At 35.9% G+C, this 18,366-nt stretch overlaps 1 protein-coding gene across 1 annotated transcript in view; it reads right to left on the reverse strand.

The window, feature by feature from the left end:
- LOC149536357 (uncharacterized) overlaps positions 1–16,179 on the reverse strand; it is a 29,432-nt gene extending 13,253 nt beyond the window's left edge. Inside the window, exon 1 of the mRNA XM_089807418.1 lies at positions 15,860–16,179. Coding sequence (XP_089663544.1) covers positions 15,860–15,881 — 22 coding nt within the window. The 5' untranslated portion in view covers positions 15,882–16,179. The remainder of the gene's footprint in view (positions 1–15,859) is intronic.
- Positions 16,180–18,366: the final 2,187 nt, after the last annotated feature.

Genomic DNA, 18,366 nt, shown 5'->3' on the forward strand with positions numbered 1-18,366 from the left:
ATCTTGTACATCTAAATGCTCATAAACGACTAGTATGGTAACATAAAGTAATGCATGCAATGATCATTTCATGAACAAAGAAGCAACATAGGCATAATCTATCTAGAAACAAACATTTTGGAAGCTAAACAGAAGTCTTGCTAGCACATAAGCTATAAAAAATGAATCGAATCATAGAATAAACCAAAGGACCGAGTGAAATATTAATATTATTCATAATTCTTGGGGCATAATTACAGCTAGCCTATCTAATTACATAGATGCAAGACAATTGCATTAACTCCAATTCTCCCAGAAGTACTTCCTGGGGAAATGAGTTATGATCCTTTTATTGGATATCTGACTTGTTCTACTTCTCATTTTCAAAGATGTGAAAGCTCTCTTTCTTTTACAATGATGTGAGTATATATAGCCTGGGAGAGGAGAAAGCCTCATCATTTTTTGAAAATTATCCTTAGTCATGAGAACAATGTTGCCGCCTCAAATCTTGATAAGTCACACTCTGTAGTTGGCTCCTATATCTTTTGCATCTTGTTTAGATGAGCCAATTTCCCTTCCCATAGTTGGCAATAGCCACTTCTAAGCAAATGTGACCCTTCCTTGAAGATTTTCATGCTTTTGTCGTCGATGTGTCACAAATGCTTATGGCATGAGGATGTGCTTTGAGGATGGTCGTCGCTTGGAGACACGCATCTCTTAAGGGTTTTGAATTTGAAATGAGGTGTGGTCTTTTGGCCTAAGGGCTAATTGGTCTTTGTTGGAAACATGGTGAGTGGGCAAGTTGTCTGTGGGGACCACACTTTTCTTTTCTAGAGGCCTTCTACAAGCTAGTCATGTGTCGAGGAGTCAGCTAAGACCATACTCCATTAGCGAGAGTCGGAAGCGAGAGGACAAATGGCATCCTGACAAAGAAGGTTGAGCAACAAATAAAAGGTGCGCAAAAATCATTTGCCGCACTGACACATGTTGTCTGCCAGTGAAGGTTCCCGTAAAGGAATTGTTTTTGACAGAAAACACTTTCTTCACAGAGGTGTAAATTTAAGTTTACAACTTTTGACAACTCTTAAGAAATATGGCTTGCCAAATTTGAAGATCCAGGATCTTTGGTTTGATTGGAGAACTACTACTAATTCAAGCTAGTAGAGTACGCAGAAACCGAAGGGCCAAAACCTGCACAAACAAGCAAAGAGTCAATTGACTTTCTCGGAGGTAGAACAAATGAAGCAACAGATCAACGAAGACCACTTCCAAGTTTGGGACAAGTGCAGCTGCATGGGCAAGAAGGAGATGGAAAATAGGTCTTCATAAGTGCAAACCCCTATCAAGTTCAAAGTGTTGTCGAAAGTTGAAACATTGTTTCAAAGGATAGGTCGAGCTTACTTTGGTAGTTGCCTTTTGAGGAAAAGTTGTACCCTTCAAACTCCAAAAAAAAAAAATGCCTTTGATTCTCACTATGTCGCAAAAATTTGTATTTGATTTCCTGAGTGAAGCCAACTCTGTGAGCAATCAACATTACCTTAGTCTAATTGTGAAGATAGACTTTGCCAATGATATGTGGATGTAAGTGTGTTAATTCCTCCTGATACTAAGTGGAAAGTGTGCATTGCACTACCATGTTGGAATCCCATAGCCAACCAAATAGAGCCTCGCTGCTCGCGAGCATCCATAGCCCTACAGAGGTTATTACTTTGGAAAAATGTCAATATTGCTCTACTACCAACGAGCGTCCATAGCCCCAGTACAATTACCAATGTGGCTTGAATATTACACTTATTTAATTACATTTCAGACCCTCAAAGGCTTTCTGAAGATTTTCTTAAATAACTGAATTTTGGCTTTTCAGTGTATGGAGACTATGATGTCACTTCCAGCTTGGCCTCCAAAGTAGTAGCAAGATGCCTCTAATTTTTCACCAAGCATGACAGTGCAAGTCACATCATTCCACTTGGTACAATCAAATAAATTTCAGAAAGGCATGTAATCCAGTTAGTGTCTACCATCTTTCACAAAATGACTAAAAATAAATGTAAAAAATCCTTATGGCAAAGCTTTGCACATATAGAGATCAATACAATCTTCCGTTAAACGTGAGATATAAATACATTTACCATTTGCACAGTCTGAGGGGTACGACATACCTAAGTGGCACATTTCATCGCGAAGCATTCATCCAAATTTCACTTAAATAAGAAAGTGGTGATGCTCAGGAACATAGTAGAGGTACACTTAGGAAGTAATGACAAGACTCCTTACCAAGAGCATTAAACACAGCCAAACTGCGAGAGCTTTTGTTGTTGTCTATAAAAGGGTCATTGCGGTCATGAGAAGTTCAAAGCTCGAAGGTGAAGCAAAGTTTACTTACAAGGCCCTAAAACGATGGATACTCTTGTTTGTCTGACAATCTCTAGAGGATCAAAGCCATTTTTGGGCTACAACACTAATAGCCATCATGTTGATCTAATAGGCATAGGTAAAAATTTGGTACTTGAAGCACTGAAGTGGTTCCTCCTCTTGGATTTTCTTCATAGGGAGGATCGTTATCTATCGGACAACGACATATCTTCACACTTTGTGGGCTCCTTGTTGGACCTTGGTGAATCTACTTACACAATCACATACCGAACATGGGAATTATTTGGCTTGGACCTATGTGAGTAGTTGGAAGATGTGTTGTTGGTTGCACAAAGGGGAGTGAGCTTGCCTTTCTCTACAAACCTACAATTTCACCTGGAAACTGGCACGAATGTGAACTTTGTCCCTTTTCTGCTGAATTTTCACAATAGTTCTCTAGACGTGCATCACTGCTATGCCAGGCATGGAATGGGTTTCTTTAAGTTCCTTGATTATAGTGGGCTTGCCTTTTTCTACAAACCTACAATTTCACCTGGAAACTGGCACAAATGTGCCCTTTGTCCCTTTTCTACTGAATTTTCACAATAGTTCTCTAGACATGCATCACTGCTATGCAAGCATGGAGTGGGTTTCTTTAAGTTCTTTGATTAAAGTCGTGTAAGAATTCCACATCCATGTGCTCTTTGAACAAGTGTGGGAACAACCATCAAAGGCTAGTGGAAGTCATTCTTCCACTGGGAGTCCATCTAAAGGGATATCATAGGAGAGCAAGGAGATTGAATCTATCTCGCTAGGTCTAAAAGATAGCGAGGAGTCTTCTTTGGATGGGATTTTCCCTAGACTACCAAGAAGAGTGAGGATAAGTGTTGGGAATGCCCTAGCTGAGACAATTCAAGAAATGATGATAAATTGTGAATGCTACCTGTCTATTTGCAACATCTACCAGAAAATAAGCTGAAATTTTTTGAATTGCGGAATTAACACATGTACATAACCTTTGTATATACATAAAAAAACAGACTTTTGTTGTCTATAGTGTATGGTTATTTTCTTGTCACTTTAAACTTTACCTTTTAAATGCATCAAAAGATCAAATAAAATTAAAAATGGAAGAAGAAATTTTGTTAATGCATACAAAACATTAACAAAACAAAGAAAGACCTTTACCTAGATGCTTGCAAAAGGTTCCTGGATTATGTTTACTCAAACAAAACAAATGAGATTAGTCATAACAAAAATCATCGCTCAATCGAACCCAAAAATTGAACCACAAAGACCTTTGAGATGCTTAATGACTAAACTAGACTATATAGAGAAATACGAAACATTCCTTGCATTTCAGCGTTTATTTGAACAGAAAGCAAGCCTATGTATTTACACTCACAAATTTTGATTTTCGCTAAGGAAAACCATTAACTTGGTTAGGGAAATAGTCATCCTTGCAACCCATCTTTTTCTTCTTCTTTGGTGGTTCTAAAGATTCTAGTAAGCACATAAGAGGAAGAAAGGTCTCCTCCATGTGAAGCACATGGTTGGTGGCATAGAAATGACAGCCCACCATGAAACTCTATGTTAACTCCTTAGTACCCGATGCTTTGGGAGTCTCTCTAACCATTTCCTCAAACTCCAGGGTGTGCTTCCACACCATATGAAGCTAGATGTCGTATGGGGCATCCCTTAGATAGAACCAAAGTTTGGTGGATCATCTCGTTGTCTTACGAGCATTGTCGTGAGGGTTGGGTCTTAACTAGCTCGACCATTCGTAGGCTGATGATGGCTCATGTTTGTTGGTTTTTCCTTTCTCAGAGCAACACAAGGGAGTGTCGAGGAGTTTCTCCTATTGTTGTGATAGCTCGCCATTTTTCCGATTCTACACAAATAGTTGTTTGTCCAAGGACAAACAGAAATCTTCCAGCTCGTTCCAAAATCGCTCATTGTCATCATACCTAGTCGAGTCGGTTGCTTCCAAAGCAACGTAGACACACCTCTCCTCTAGAACAGAATTTCTCGTAGGTGTAGATGACTCTTCTATCTTATGACCCTCAACTAATGAGGGAAAATAGGCTCCCTCCTCATTAGCATTCCCCCGTAGCATGGGCTCTATTTCCCCTTTGGACTCTTCTTCATTCCCCAAGCCTTGAAATTCTCCCTAGCCAAGGGGACCCAATTCAATGAAGGATGGTTCCACAACCAAGCAAGTACCTTCCATGGGAGATGGAATCCGGCTATTCCAGTTCCTATATCCTCCAAGATATGAGTTCTATCATCATCTCCTTTTCGACGACCTTTGTAGCTAGTTCTTCCCAGACGTCCATTTCACTTTCATAGGGGTACCCCCATGAATACATGTTACATCCCAAAGGTCTATACAATGCTTGGGCTATGTTGATCTCTATGCTTTGGCTTTGGAACTCCATTATTATGGAGTAGATTTCGTTGATCCTTTTGGTGACTAGCAGATAGGGTATGAAGGCACGTAGGGAATACTGCACACATGGGTTATTACCAAAATGGGTTTTGGGGTAGAACTGTGCAAAAGGGGTTTTTGGGTAAGGGAGAATAGAAGATGAGTTTTCGTAGGATAAATCCATGACTATGGCTTCGCACATTCGCAAGACAATGTGTCTAGTTGCTTAAATCAACGGGTGTATCATGAAGCGCAATGTGTGGTCCCACTAGGCATGCTAGAAAAGATAATTGTTGATGACCAAAAGTACATCCTGGCCTGAAGTTGCCTTCGGTAAAGCATAACCGATCTATGGGAAGCACCAGTCAATGGGTGTATCATGAAATGCAATGTGTGGTCCCACTGGGCATGCCAAAAAAGATAATTGTTGACGGCCAAAAGTACATCCTGGTTAGTTGCCTTCGGTGAGGCATAACAAATCTATGGGAAGCACCAGTTGTGGTGGGGACCTAAATGCATACCATTGTGCAACCTTCAGGATTTTAAAAGTCAGGTCTACATGTTTGGAGTGGAGAAAAGATTAGAAAAAGATGACACTCCAAGGCTTTGAAGCATAGGTGATTTCAAAATAGAAACCAAAAGGCTTGCTCAGACCAACCATCTTCTACATCCATATGCTCATAAACAACTACTATGGTAACATAAAGTAAAGCATGCAATGACCATTTCATGAACAAAGAAGCGATATGGGCATACACTATTAGAAATAGACATTTTAGAAGCTAAACAAAAGTTTTGTTATCACATAAGCTATAAAAAGTGAATCAAATCATAGAATAAACCAAAAGGCCAAGTGCACGATCAATATTATTCATAATTCTTGGGACATAGTCATAGCCCAAGGCACAATAGTAGCCTATGCGATTACATAGATGCAAGAGTAAAGCATGCAATGACCATTTCATGAACAAAGAAGCAATACGGGCATAAGCTATCTAGAAACAGGCATCTTAGAAGCTAAACAAAAGTTTTGTTATCACATAAGCTATAAAAAGTGAATCAAATCATAGAATAAATCAAAAGGCCGAGTGCACGATCAATATTATTCATAATTCTTGGGACACAGTTACAACCCAAGGCACAATAGTAGCCTATATGATTACCTAGATGCAAGAATGATTGCATTTACTCCAATTCTCCGGGAAGAACTTCCCAGCGAGATGAGTTATGATCCTATTGCTAGATATCCGATTTGTTCTCCTCTTTTTTAAAGATGAGAGAGCTCTCTTTCTTTTACAATGATGTGAGTATATATAGCCTAAGAGATGAGAAAGCCTTGAGATTTTTTGAAAATGATCCTCAATCATGAGAGCAATTTTGTCAACTTGTCAATCTTGATAAGTTTCTCTCCCATGAGACGAGCCACTTTTGCTTTGCATCCTGTACTAAGGAGTCGATTTGCATTCTCATATTTGTCGGTTGCCACTTCTAAGTGAATGCGACCCTTGAAGATTATCATGCTTTTGTCATTGATGTGTCACAAATGCTTATAGCGTGAGGATGTACTCTGAGAGTGGTCGTTGCTTGGAGACATGTGTCACTTAAGGGTTTGAATTTGAAATGAGGAGCAGTCTTTTGGCCCAAGGTTTTACCAGTCTTTGTTAGCTGTCTATGGGGAACACTTTTTCCTTTTCCCAAGGCCTTCCACAAACTGGTCATTTGTTTGGGGGTCAACTAAAACCGTGCTCTATCAACAAGAGATGGGAGCGAGAGGACAAATGGCAACCTGACAAGGAAGGTTGAGCAACAAAGAAAAGGTGTGCAAAAATTGTCCACCAGTGAAGGTTCTTGTGAAGGAATTGTCTTCAGCGGGAAGATACTTTCTTCACAGATTTATAAATTTAAGTTCACACTGGCCACGGAAGAGTTCTGGCCACAGGACTCTCTGAGTCAGGAGAGACCATGGACTGTTCAAGCCCTGCTGGACTCTTCCAGGACTCGGTCAAGTTAGAGTCTAGAAGCCAAAAAAATCTGGAGCCCTAACATTGCACAAGACTCGCAGAGTCTTGTAACTGTAACACTTAAATGCTTGGAGAGAAATGCTGAATTAGACATGTATAAACAAAGGGTTTTGAAAATTTCACACCAGGTTTAAGAATAACTCTTGGAGAGGGCATATCGCAGAAAAATAATAACCGTGAGAAAATGGGAGGGAAAAGCAAATCGTAAAAAAATAGGAACCATGAAAAAATAAAAAATAAATTGTAAATTGTGGAAAAATAAGAGTCACAAGAAACTAGGAGGAAAAAGGCAAATTGTGGAAAAAAAAATAGGAGGAAAAAAGCAAAGAAGTTTCCGGTAATATCAGCTATTGAGAACATCAGATGGTAATTCAACATTGAAAATTGATAAAAGATTCCTGATAGTTCAAAAATAGTAAGAGTTCACAGCTGAATTTCAGTGGTGACATCATAAAGATCAGAATAGTTTCAGCACATATGGTAATTGCAAGGCAGCCTTCTATAGCCATATAGCAGCAAAAATCAGGGAATTTGCATTAGGGTTCAAAGTTTGATGTATTTGCAGCAGGTTGGAGGTGAATTTGGCATTAGAATTGAGTACTTAAGTAAAAAATTTCAGGATTGGTTTTGTTTCCCAAGTTTTACCAGTAATTATCTCTTCTTACATGCCTGGTACAATTTCATGAGAATTGTGTGGCAAGAAAATAGAGATTTTAGATTTGTTTCAGAATTGCATTTATTGCTGGTAATTTTTAGTATTAAGTCTGTAATGTTTTCTTGCATTTCTCAAATCAAGAAAAATGCAAAAAAAAAAATTATTCAGAGCTGTTCACAAATGTGTTTGTGACTGATATGAAGCAATAAAGAGTGTTTATTCATTTTTGTCAACAGTTGTTCCTTGGTTGTGTGTCCTTGTACTTTACATCTATATGGTTCATATGATATTTGGCAACAAAATTCGGTCACTATCAGTCAATAAGAAACTCAGAAAGTTCAGACCAGACTTTGCATACCAACTGTTTGTGAAATGCCTATGGGATGAAACTGAAATTTTAAGAACAAAATTGAAGGGAATCTTTCATGCACCTCTATTTACGTGGGTTTAATCTATCCATAACTAAAGAAGTTAACTCTAACAAATCAAAAATTTGAACCTCTTTACGCACATTGATGGGTTCAGTGGTCATTGGAAAAGTAGTCGCCATTACTGACTGTGGGCTAGGAGGTGAAACCTTCAGGATACCATACTGTAATAAATTTGCTCTGAATGGATTCTCATCTCTTTTTTTTCTACTTCTTGGTTATGTTCCATTATCTACGTGATAATTTAGCAATGTATTTAAAATTGAGCATGCCAGATACCAGATCCCTGATCTGGTGTCCTGATCATAACACTGCTCTGATACATTGTCAGTACATGTGACAGCAATGACAAAGCGATGGAAATTTAACAATACATAATTGGCCATTAATTATTTATTATTTCTTTTAATGTAATAAATATGTTTGAACAGGCCATGTGACAAAATTCAAATTGATTGAATGCCTATTAAAGGCATATGCACCTGAGGTCAGTGATTGGTAATGATAGTTATATACTAGCTGAGCTGTTTCCAATTTCTTCAAATGGTTGCAGACACGACCAAATCTAGCATGTAAAATTTACTAAGTATAGCTGGTTAAATGAGTGTTAAATTTAATTTTACCCCTTGGAAATTCAGATGCCGAAATCTCATGGAAGGGCTGGACAATATGAATACTGTGGAACTGTAAGATAAACTAACTGCCCCTGTGGATCCAAAGAGTGCAGCCTACGAAGTGAACCCTACCAGAGAAAAGAGTTGCAACTCAAACAATAAATTTTCATGACTTTTTAATTCCTCACATAACTTGGAAGTATGCTAATATTAGTGTAGAATATTCAAAGGGAAATATATAAATTTTTAACAAATTTATTTTGAAGTGTGAACGTATCAGTTAGACACTTTTAGAGACTAAGATGTCCAGATTCAAATAGTGAATCTAATGTTGTAATTAGCTATCTCATGAACAATTGTTTAAGATAACAAATTGATACCCGTTGCAATAAATGGATTTCCCCATGTTGGAAATCTTTTCTAACATTTATTATTCTCATGAGAAGTTATCTTGTGTAGTGCCTCTCATGTTTGCAGTTTGTACCTTGTTAAATTTTGATCTGAGAGAAACTTGTTACTCGTGTTATTTTTACATTTGAGATGACCTGATAGTCAGATGTTATACTTTGAATTCCAGTATCATAGATGTTAGATTACTATGTTGTTCAGTTGATCATATCTGCATAATGATGCCTTTTTGAGATGACAGTATGTTTTATGATGATATCTGGTTATCTTGTATTTAGACATATCCTCTATTACGTTTGTGTTGGATTTAATGTTATGGTTATTTACTTCATTCTTGCTTTGTGATGCCTTATGCCAAAAGTGAGTGATGTAAATGGATTATATCAGTGCAATTAAATAAATGGTTAAATTAGGTCATTTAATGCATTATTGCTTTGGCTATGTTATTATATGCAATTACACTTGATCGTGTGTTTTAGTGTGCAGGAAGTATGTCCTTGGCAATGACACGTGGAGTTAGTGATTCAACTATTCATATTTAACCAATGTCATCCTTGTATGATCGACATATCCTATTTAATTGTTTAAATTAAACCCTTCGGTGATTTAATAAATCTAGACTCATTTGCATTATGTGATTAGACCCATGAGCGTGTCTGTGCATTTAGAGGTTCGCATTTGTCGCGAAAGTTATTAAGGAATTCTATGACTTTGGTGTAAGGGAATTTTGGGCTTTCTCTTATTTAATTTAATTCCTGGCAATTTTGCCGTAGATGAATTCCAATTACTTGGAATAGTCTGTTTTTTTTTTGGTCGATTTAGGGTTTAACTAGGTGACCTAGTTATTTACCCTGATCCTTTATTCACTCGAAAAGTGAATAAGTATCCAAAAAGGAATTTTATTCCTCACTTCTCACTTTCTAAAATAAGAAATTTGAGAACAAGTTCTAAATCCTCTTTTGTAGAATTGTGTTTTTGTTCGATGTAGGAGGTACAGGCATGGGATTATTGCAAGATTAGTCTCGTTGGATCCACCACGAGGAGACCTTGGATTGCCGTGATTTTCGGCAACTTCTGCAGGATTTTTATTTTATTGTTCAAATTCTCGTGTTTGCCCTTTTGGCTATCAGGTAGGGCTCTCCTATTCTCCTGTTTCAACTCTGTTTCTACTTCCATTTTTGGTAGTTGTTTATTAGGAGGTTGAGAACTAGTGTTCCCCTCCATTTTTGATTGCTAGTTCTATCCGGTTGGTCAGGTATGAGCATTTCCTTGATTTTCGGGATAGGAGTTTGCAGTTTTACATTATTGTGCTGGCTGTTTTTGCATACAGTGTCTGAACCCAATTTTTATTGGATTTTTGTGGCTCATTTGCCCAAGGGTACAATGGGTTTTATTTTTGTTGATTTTCGTCAACATTGGTTTTTTAAGGTTTTCGCCTCAATTTGAGTGTCGCCCAATTTTCTCAGGTTTTCTTGGCATGGTGTTGGTCATGGATTTGGATTATCCGTAGGATGTCAATCTGACCACTGTTGCATTGGGATGTGTCGCATCCATACTCCCGAGCTTGTATTCAGTTCAGTGTTATTTTGTTCGTATTCTCATCTAGCCCTTGTTTTTATGATCTTCGTGTTGTTGGTGCGCCCACACACGAGCACATGCGCATGCATTTTTCGAGTGCTTGCGAGGCCCAATCTCCTGATTGTTATCGATGGATTATGTTCATTGGGGTTGGGTTGGGAATATGCATTGCCTATGGGCACTCATCGTGTGATGAGCATGGGTATGTAAGGTAGCACCAATGGGATAAACTTTAAGAAACCCCCCTCCAGAAAAGGATATAGATTATTGGCGAATCTTTCATTATTTTGAAAAACCAAATGATTTTTATCAGCGAATCTCTCAATTTTTTTATTTTAAATATTATTTACATTGGCAATTATTTTGGAATCATAATTTTTGAGTAAAAAATATTGGTGAATCTCAATAATAATAGGAAGTTCGCTAATCATCATGGAATATTACAAATCAAAATTGAACATGTTTTATCTCATAGAACTTATAAGGATAATTACCTTATATTTTAAATCAATAGTAAAAACTAAATATTGGTAATATATCCCTAAAGTAACTAATAATTATGATAATTATTGGTGAATTAATTTTAATTTCTTTGATAATATAATATTTAGGTCAATCAAATCTAATGATGTATGGAATATTGTAGCGGATCTTTGAGTTTAAATTTTTTAATAAAATAAAATTTTGAGCAATCTTAAATATTTTAGAACTAAATTTAATAAAAATGTGGCGCTTTAGGTTGCATTAAATCTTAAATTATTAGCCAAATTACTACCAAAAAATTTCTAAAATTCACAAAATTACGAATATTAACCATTAAAATACACCCTAAGCACCATGGAGGGGCTTCTCTCGCAACCTTGGTGACTATTTCCCAGGTTGGCGTGAAGAAGTTCTAAACAAGTGACAATTAAATAAATTACTGGGAAATAAATCTAAGATAATAAAAATGTGAGCACCCGAAGTTGATCCGAGGACACTTAAAATGTGAGCACCCGGAGTTGACCAAAGGACACAGTGTGATGCGCTTCCTAGGGGAGTTTTGATTCCACACAATACTAGCTTGGGCTCCTTGATGCCAAGCGACTTACCTCCATTGAGTCCCTACATAGTTAACCATAGGGTGTTTGACCAAGACCTGTTGTACTTGCATTGTCTCATGATCTTGGTTGCAATCCTCTTTACTGTCTAGCGTGAGTGTTAGCCATGGGCGTTTACTTTATGTGTTTTTGTGGTTGGATCACTATTTCCATCAGCACAGCAGGAGTGAGCTTACAAATTCCACGTGGTTGGAAGGCGTAGCTACCTATACCACTGCTAGGGACCGGTGTACAAAGACAATCTATTTCTAGTTGAGACCGACGTTTGATATTCAATTGGTATATTTGGGTTTCCGGAGTATGTTTCCTTGTGATTTATGCTTTAATTGGAATGCTTGGATATCATGTTTAGATGATGTTAGTTTCATTGATGCATTCCTTTATTATGATGTTAGCATATGGCTAGACAATGAGATTCACTATTAGATGTAGTATCTATACTTTGTTGGAGTAGCATATTAGATCTTCTCGTTCTTATGATGTTATTACGTTGTAGTAGTAACACCCTCATAAGACAGCTCCAACCATCTAGTTTGCAGTTTGGGATGTTACGCTCGAGGGATGGCTAGGGCACTTGAGGTCTCATGATGCTATTACAATTGGAAGGAACCGAGCATGAGTTTAGTTGTTTATGTACATTGCGATGTTGCTTTCCACATGTTCCTTCTTATGCTGTTTCGAATCAAATAGTTGGTTTCTGCTTCTTGTTGTTTAGAGTCATGTTATTCTTGCATTCGAGTGTCCAAGCCTTGGTTTTGTGGATCCAGTACTTCCTAGTGTGGAGGTTCTACCTCTCTTCTTTCCCTCTAAATGTTTGTCAGAATGTTGCCTTGCATTCCTAGGCGACAGTATTTCAACATTGGGTGATATTGATAAAGTATCGCACGGCTTAAGGAGTTATGTCATATGATACTGAAAAGTATCGCACGCCTTAAGGAGTTATGTCATATGATACTGAAAAGTATCACACAGCAATGATAAGTTCTATCATACGATACTAGAGGAGTATCGCACAACTACAATAAACTCTATCGTGTGGTCCCTGAAAGTATTGCCTGTTAGTTATGAGAAGTGTCGTACGATACTGGACAAGTATGGCTTGGCTAGAGTGAGAAATATCGCATGGCTATAGTGAAAAGTGTCACATGAGTTTGTGAGAAAACCTGCTCGAGCAACCAGTAGGCACTTTTTCACTTGACTAAAACTTTTTGAGAGGTGACTTGGATACCCATTACGGAGTTCTCGAACTCTAGTGTTTGACTTTTCGAATTCAGTGTCTTTCAGATTCAAATGTGTTTTGTGACCTTGGTAGCATTGTCGTTTTTGGTTTTAGTGTCCCTTAGAGATTCGTTGGAAACTTGGATTGTTTGGTAAGTCTTCCGTTGCGATCTTATGATCGGTTGCATGTTGATGTTGTTTAATTCCATGCTTAAAAAATATATTTATTGGCTTTTATCTATCCTTGTTCCAAGGATCGCCGGGCGGGGCATTACATCCTATAATCAGTTATAGGACATTCAGCCTGAGAAAGATAAGGAAGAAGAAATGTGTTCCTCCTAATCAGGTGCAAATAAAAAAGAAAGGTCGGGTAACTAGTTGCAAAACTTGCAAGGATAAGAATCATTATGACAATGAAGGTCCATAGAAGAAGGGTCAAAATAAGGGGAAAAGAAGAAACCACAATGAGCACTTTGTTGAGGGTGCAATGATTTTAAGTTGAGGAAGATAAACTTATCGTGGAACATGAAACCATCTCAGGTGTAAATAAAAAAGAAAGGTCAGATAACTTGTTGCAAAACTTGGAAGGATAAGAATCATTATGACAATAAAGGTCCATAGAAGAAGGGTCAGAATAAGGGGAAAAGAAGAAATCACAATGAGCACTTTGTTGAGGGTGCAATGATTTTAAGTTGAGGTAGATAAACTTATCGTGGAACATAAAACCATTTTTCCTATTATTTTTTCCCTCTCTTCTAAGACTGTGTCTACGCAAGGACAACAGTGAAGCACACGAAACATATCTACAACATGTGATGCTATTTAACTCCCTTCTGAAAGAAATGATTCTATGTGATGCCACCACTTGTGTAGTGACTAAAGTTGGCACCATTCCTATTCAGGTGACTTCTAGTGATGTTTTCCATTTCAAAAATGTTAATGTATGTTACCAGATTGACCATGAGCTTGTCCATTGTTTCAGGCTCAGCTATTATTGAAAATGCATAAAGTTATATTTGAAAATAATTACCGCCACTAGAGATCTTTGGCTAAAGGAATCTATGACTCTGTAGTGATGGCTTGAACAAGGATACAGCATCCTCAACTGCTCATGAAACCTTAGTTCATGATAATGCAAAGTTATGTGGATTATGACAGAAACAGTTTGGGCATTTACAGAACACTGTGTGACCTCATCCAAATAATGCGGTACTAGGACGCCGGATTAAGCATATTGGAATGTGAAAGAGGTGTGCACACAGGAAGCACTCTAAAGAAAGCACGGCAAAAAAAGATTGTGATTGAAGATTTTATGTTTCCCTTCCTAAAACTTAGTTTTGATCCTAAGATGTTTCTATTCCTCCCCATTACATCAATCCCATAAACTTTATATAGGGAACCAATATTTAACATGAAATTGCCATCTTGTCAATTTAGTAGGACGACGGGACAGTGCGTCAAAGCTCTTAATACATTTTCCAGATATACACTACTCACGAAGTGAATTAAGGTAAACTTGCCACATTAACATGAAATTGCCATCTTGTCAATTTATTAGGACGACGGGACAGTGCGTCAAAGCTCTTAATACATTTTCCAGATATACACTACTCACGAAGTGAATTAAGGTAAACTTGCCACATACACGTCCAGCATTGAGTCACTTATATTCAGTTTTGTTGCTTTAGATATAGAACAGGTTTTAAAATTTGGAAACGTGATATGGCAGAAATGATTCAAATAATGTTAAAACAGTCTACCATATTGTTAAATTGTTTATTGTTGTCCGTTATCTACTTTTTCTCTTTACACCTCCAAACTGGTGAAGCCTGTTTATCAATCAAAGACAGTTTGTTTTCCAAAATGATTTAACAAAACCACACATTATCCCAAACTATGTATATACTTCCTACCCTTTTACATGCAAGATTTAAATTGAGAACCAATTTTTTTGGCAAATAACTGTCTGCATATTTTAAAGTGCAAGAGTTTACACTCATAAAACAATCATATTTATCATTTAATGAAATTCATACGATTGTATGATGATGAAATTCAAGACAGAACTCAAGAATCAAAACCAAAGGACCAATTTATCACAGGAACATATACTGGGTGTATGACATGGAAAATAAACAATAACTAGCAAATTCAAAATCCTGTCCTGGTCAATATATGTCCTATACAATTAACTAAACTGGAACCACAGATACAAACAGCCAACTTGTAAAATGAAAATGAACATAAGACAAAAGTAATAAAAAGGGATTGTGACCTTTTGGCTGTATCTCGTCATTACCTGCACAAATTGAAACCCCAGTACAATGAATACTTATACAGTGACATTAAATATTTATATCAGTAAGATACCCATCAGAAAATAGGGAGAAGCTAGTCAAGAGATAAATCATCAGGGCTTTCATCTTGGAGAACCGTATTCAAATCCACGGGAAAATTTAGCCAAAGGACACCCTCCGAACATATTATAATAAAAGAGCCTCCTAAATATGTCATCTTATATTACTAGGTTAGTCCACTTAAATTACAGTCTAGGAATCTTGAGAGATGCATTGGTGAGTGACATGCATCTTATGTAGCTCATGGTAAGATATAGATACACGGACTGATGACTCCCCATATTTGATCCGGTAATTTACTACACATTAACGCTCTTGTGTTCTATTTTTTGGTCCAAAGCTATACAGCTCTAAATATATAAAACCAAAATACTACACACTAGAAAATATCTTGAAAACAGAAAACCCAGCTCTAAGGTGGAAAAACATGACAATTTAAACATCATTCGAACCCAAATGACGGGTTTCTCCGTTTCGTTCTTCCAAAATTGAGGACATAGAAACATTGAATTTCGGGGAGTCAACATAAAACCCTGAGTTTTGCAGTTCAATTTAAGCTGCAAAGCGTATTCGGTCTAATTCTGAAGAACCCACAAGAAAAAGAAAAAATTGTACACCTTTAGAACCTATCATTTCGTCAAGAACCCAAAACGAATAAAGAAGAAATCGGCGATCCAATACCCACCAAGCAAACAAAGAATTGTGGACCCAGTAAAATTACCTGTGTAAGCTTGATCGATCATGGCTGGATCAAGAAAATTCTCAGGTGTAATTGTGATGGGTACATTCGCTGCGGGAAATTCTCGATCCAAATAAATAAACGAAGAAACCCAGTTTATATTACATGCTAATAAAAATTGCAATCAGTAATGAGTGTTATTCTATGTTTCTTCTGCCACAAATCACAAGAGTGGCAGAGAGAGACAATTGCAATTGTGTGCAAAATATAACAATTGCGCATTAAGCGTATGGATTAAATGAGACTAAGTGGGAGAAATTGTGTTCAAAACATTCAACGCGAAAGGGGTTTTCGAAATACACAAATGAAAATGGACATTGCTGTGTATACGAAGACCAGGAGGTCAATAATTGTGGGCCAGATCTTACATGAACCTTGGATCTTTTTTTATTTAAATCTTTATTTTGTTTTCTTTTCCTTGTTATTATCTGTTTGCCAAATTTGTGCTCTAAGAATTGGATGGCTTGTTGCTAAATTAAAGCGAAGTAGATGCAGGAACATTATTATTCTTCTCTCCAAGGCATAACCGCTGTGTATTAAAAAGCTGTTGTATAGCACGTTTGTTTTTTAAAATTAAGAGACATGGGTCCAAATAGAGTATAAATATTGTGGGATTTTAGTCTTGTTAGGCTTCTTGTTGCCTACATTCTTAGAGGGAATAATATCTTAGCTTTTTGGTAGGGTAGTTGTGAAGCATTAGCTTTATCATCTAGTTATGTCTAGGATCATAGTTTCTCCTTGGGAAGATTATTTTGCATGTTATTGGAGAATGACCAGCAATTATTTTAGTATTAATATATTATTTTATTGAAAATTGGTTTGAATAGTTTTGAGAAGTTCATTTATTTAATTAGATAAGTAGTCAACAAATCTCTATTTATTCATGTTATGTAAAAAGTGAAATGATGAATCTATTTGGAGTGTTTAAATTTTAATAAGTTATTTAAGTGTTATATTTATGGTAATAAGTTCATAAATAATGTAGGGTTTGGTTATTTATACTGAAGATGAGATGTGTCAAAATGATAATATAGATTTTGTTTGGGTATTTATAGGGTAGGTGAGATTTATTATTTATAATTTGTTTGATTGGATTTAGGTAATTTTATATTATAAGTTATATTATTTATGATATTTTTATTAGAAATGGTTAATTTCAAATATTATGTATAATGTATATTAAAGAAATAATGACGATGAATTTAGCAATGTACAGGTTGGTAATTAGTAGTTTCATTCATGTATGATAGAAAGTAAAATATTTTTAATTTTTAAAGAAATGATTGGTGTAGATGAGACTCACCATTGTACTCTCCTTGAATAGGACTTAGTTACTTCAAGTAATCTTTATGGTCTTTATTGGAACCAATTAACTCCTTAAGCATGCATAATGGCTTATATACCAATGTAGAGGTTAGTAATTAATAGCTTTACGCATGCACTATCAAAAGTTGAATATAGCAATGTTTGTTAGGTAATTAATATATAAGAATTGAAGTCTTGTACTCGTGGTGAACATACCAATGTAGAGGTTAGTAATTAATAACTTTACGTGTGCACTACCAAAAGTAGAATATACTAATATTTGGTAGGTAATTAATAACTGTACTCATAAATGATGGAAGGTAAAGTATGTGAAGTTAGTCCTATGAGATGCAATATGTCTTGGTGAAGTCACTTGTTGGTGTTACAAAACTACTCTTGAGCTAGTCTGCTTGTAAGACTTGTACAAAAGAATTATTAAAAAATAATAATAAAATATTTGCAAAATTTTCCATGAAATTATTTTGTAATAAATATGTAATGATTAACAAAGAAATTTTATTTGTGATATATTAAAGTAGACACCTTTAATTTCTCAATGTATTGTATACATATTTCTTTATAATAATTTTTTAAAATAATAATACTTTATTTCATTTATTTCTTAATTATTTAATTAATTAATTAATTAAAATTATTTTATGATTTATTTTTATTTATTTATTATTTATTCTACAATTATTTAATTATTTAAGATCATTTTACTCTCTCTTTTTATTTGTTAAGAACTATTTTCATTTAGTTCAATTTTATTAAATCTTAGAAATATGTAAAAATTGGTTCACTTAAAAAAAATAGAATTATTTTATTTTTATTTTATAATATCTTACTTTCAATAATAAAATTATTCCATTATTTATCGAAGTGGTGATATGTATTAATATAAAATATGTTCATTACATATCATATTAGGCATAGACAACCTCTTCAAGGATCATTAAACTACATGCATAGTCTTGAGTAGTAACAATATTTAACATATAAATATAGCCATGAGGATTCCATTATTTACATGTGAACATACTTCAAAACTAGCCCTTGTATACTACAACAATGAGGGTATGCCCTATGTCCCTCCATTAATGCTTCCATTCCAAACTAATTATCCCTTTGTTGAAAAAATAACCAAATGTTCCAATTAAAACCATGTTATTAGTTGCCCTCTC

This window comes from Cupressus sempervirens, chromosome 10 (genome assembly GCF_028749045.1).
Source record: "Cupressus sempervirens isolate cs-2001-9-10 chromosome 10, ASM2874904v1, whole genome shotgun sequence".
Classification (NCBI taxonomy): domain Eukaryota; kingdom Viridiplantae; phylum Streptophyta; class Pinopsida; order Cupressales; family Cupressaceae; genus Cupressus; species Cupressus sempervirens.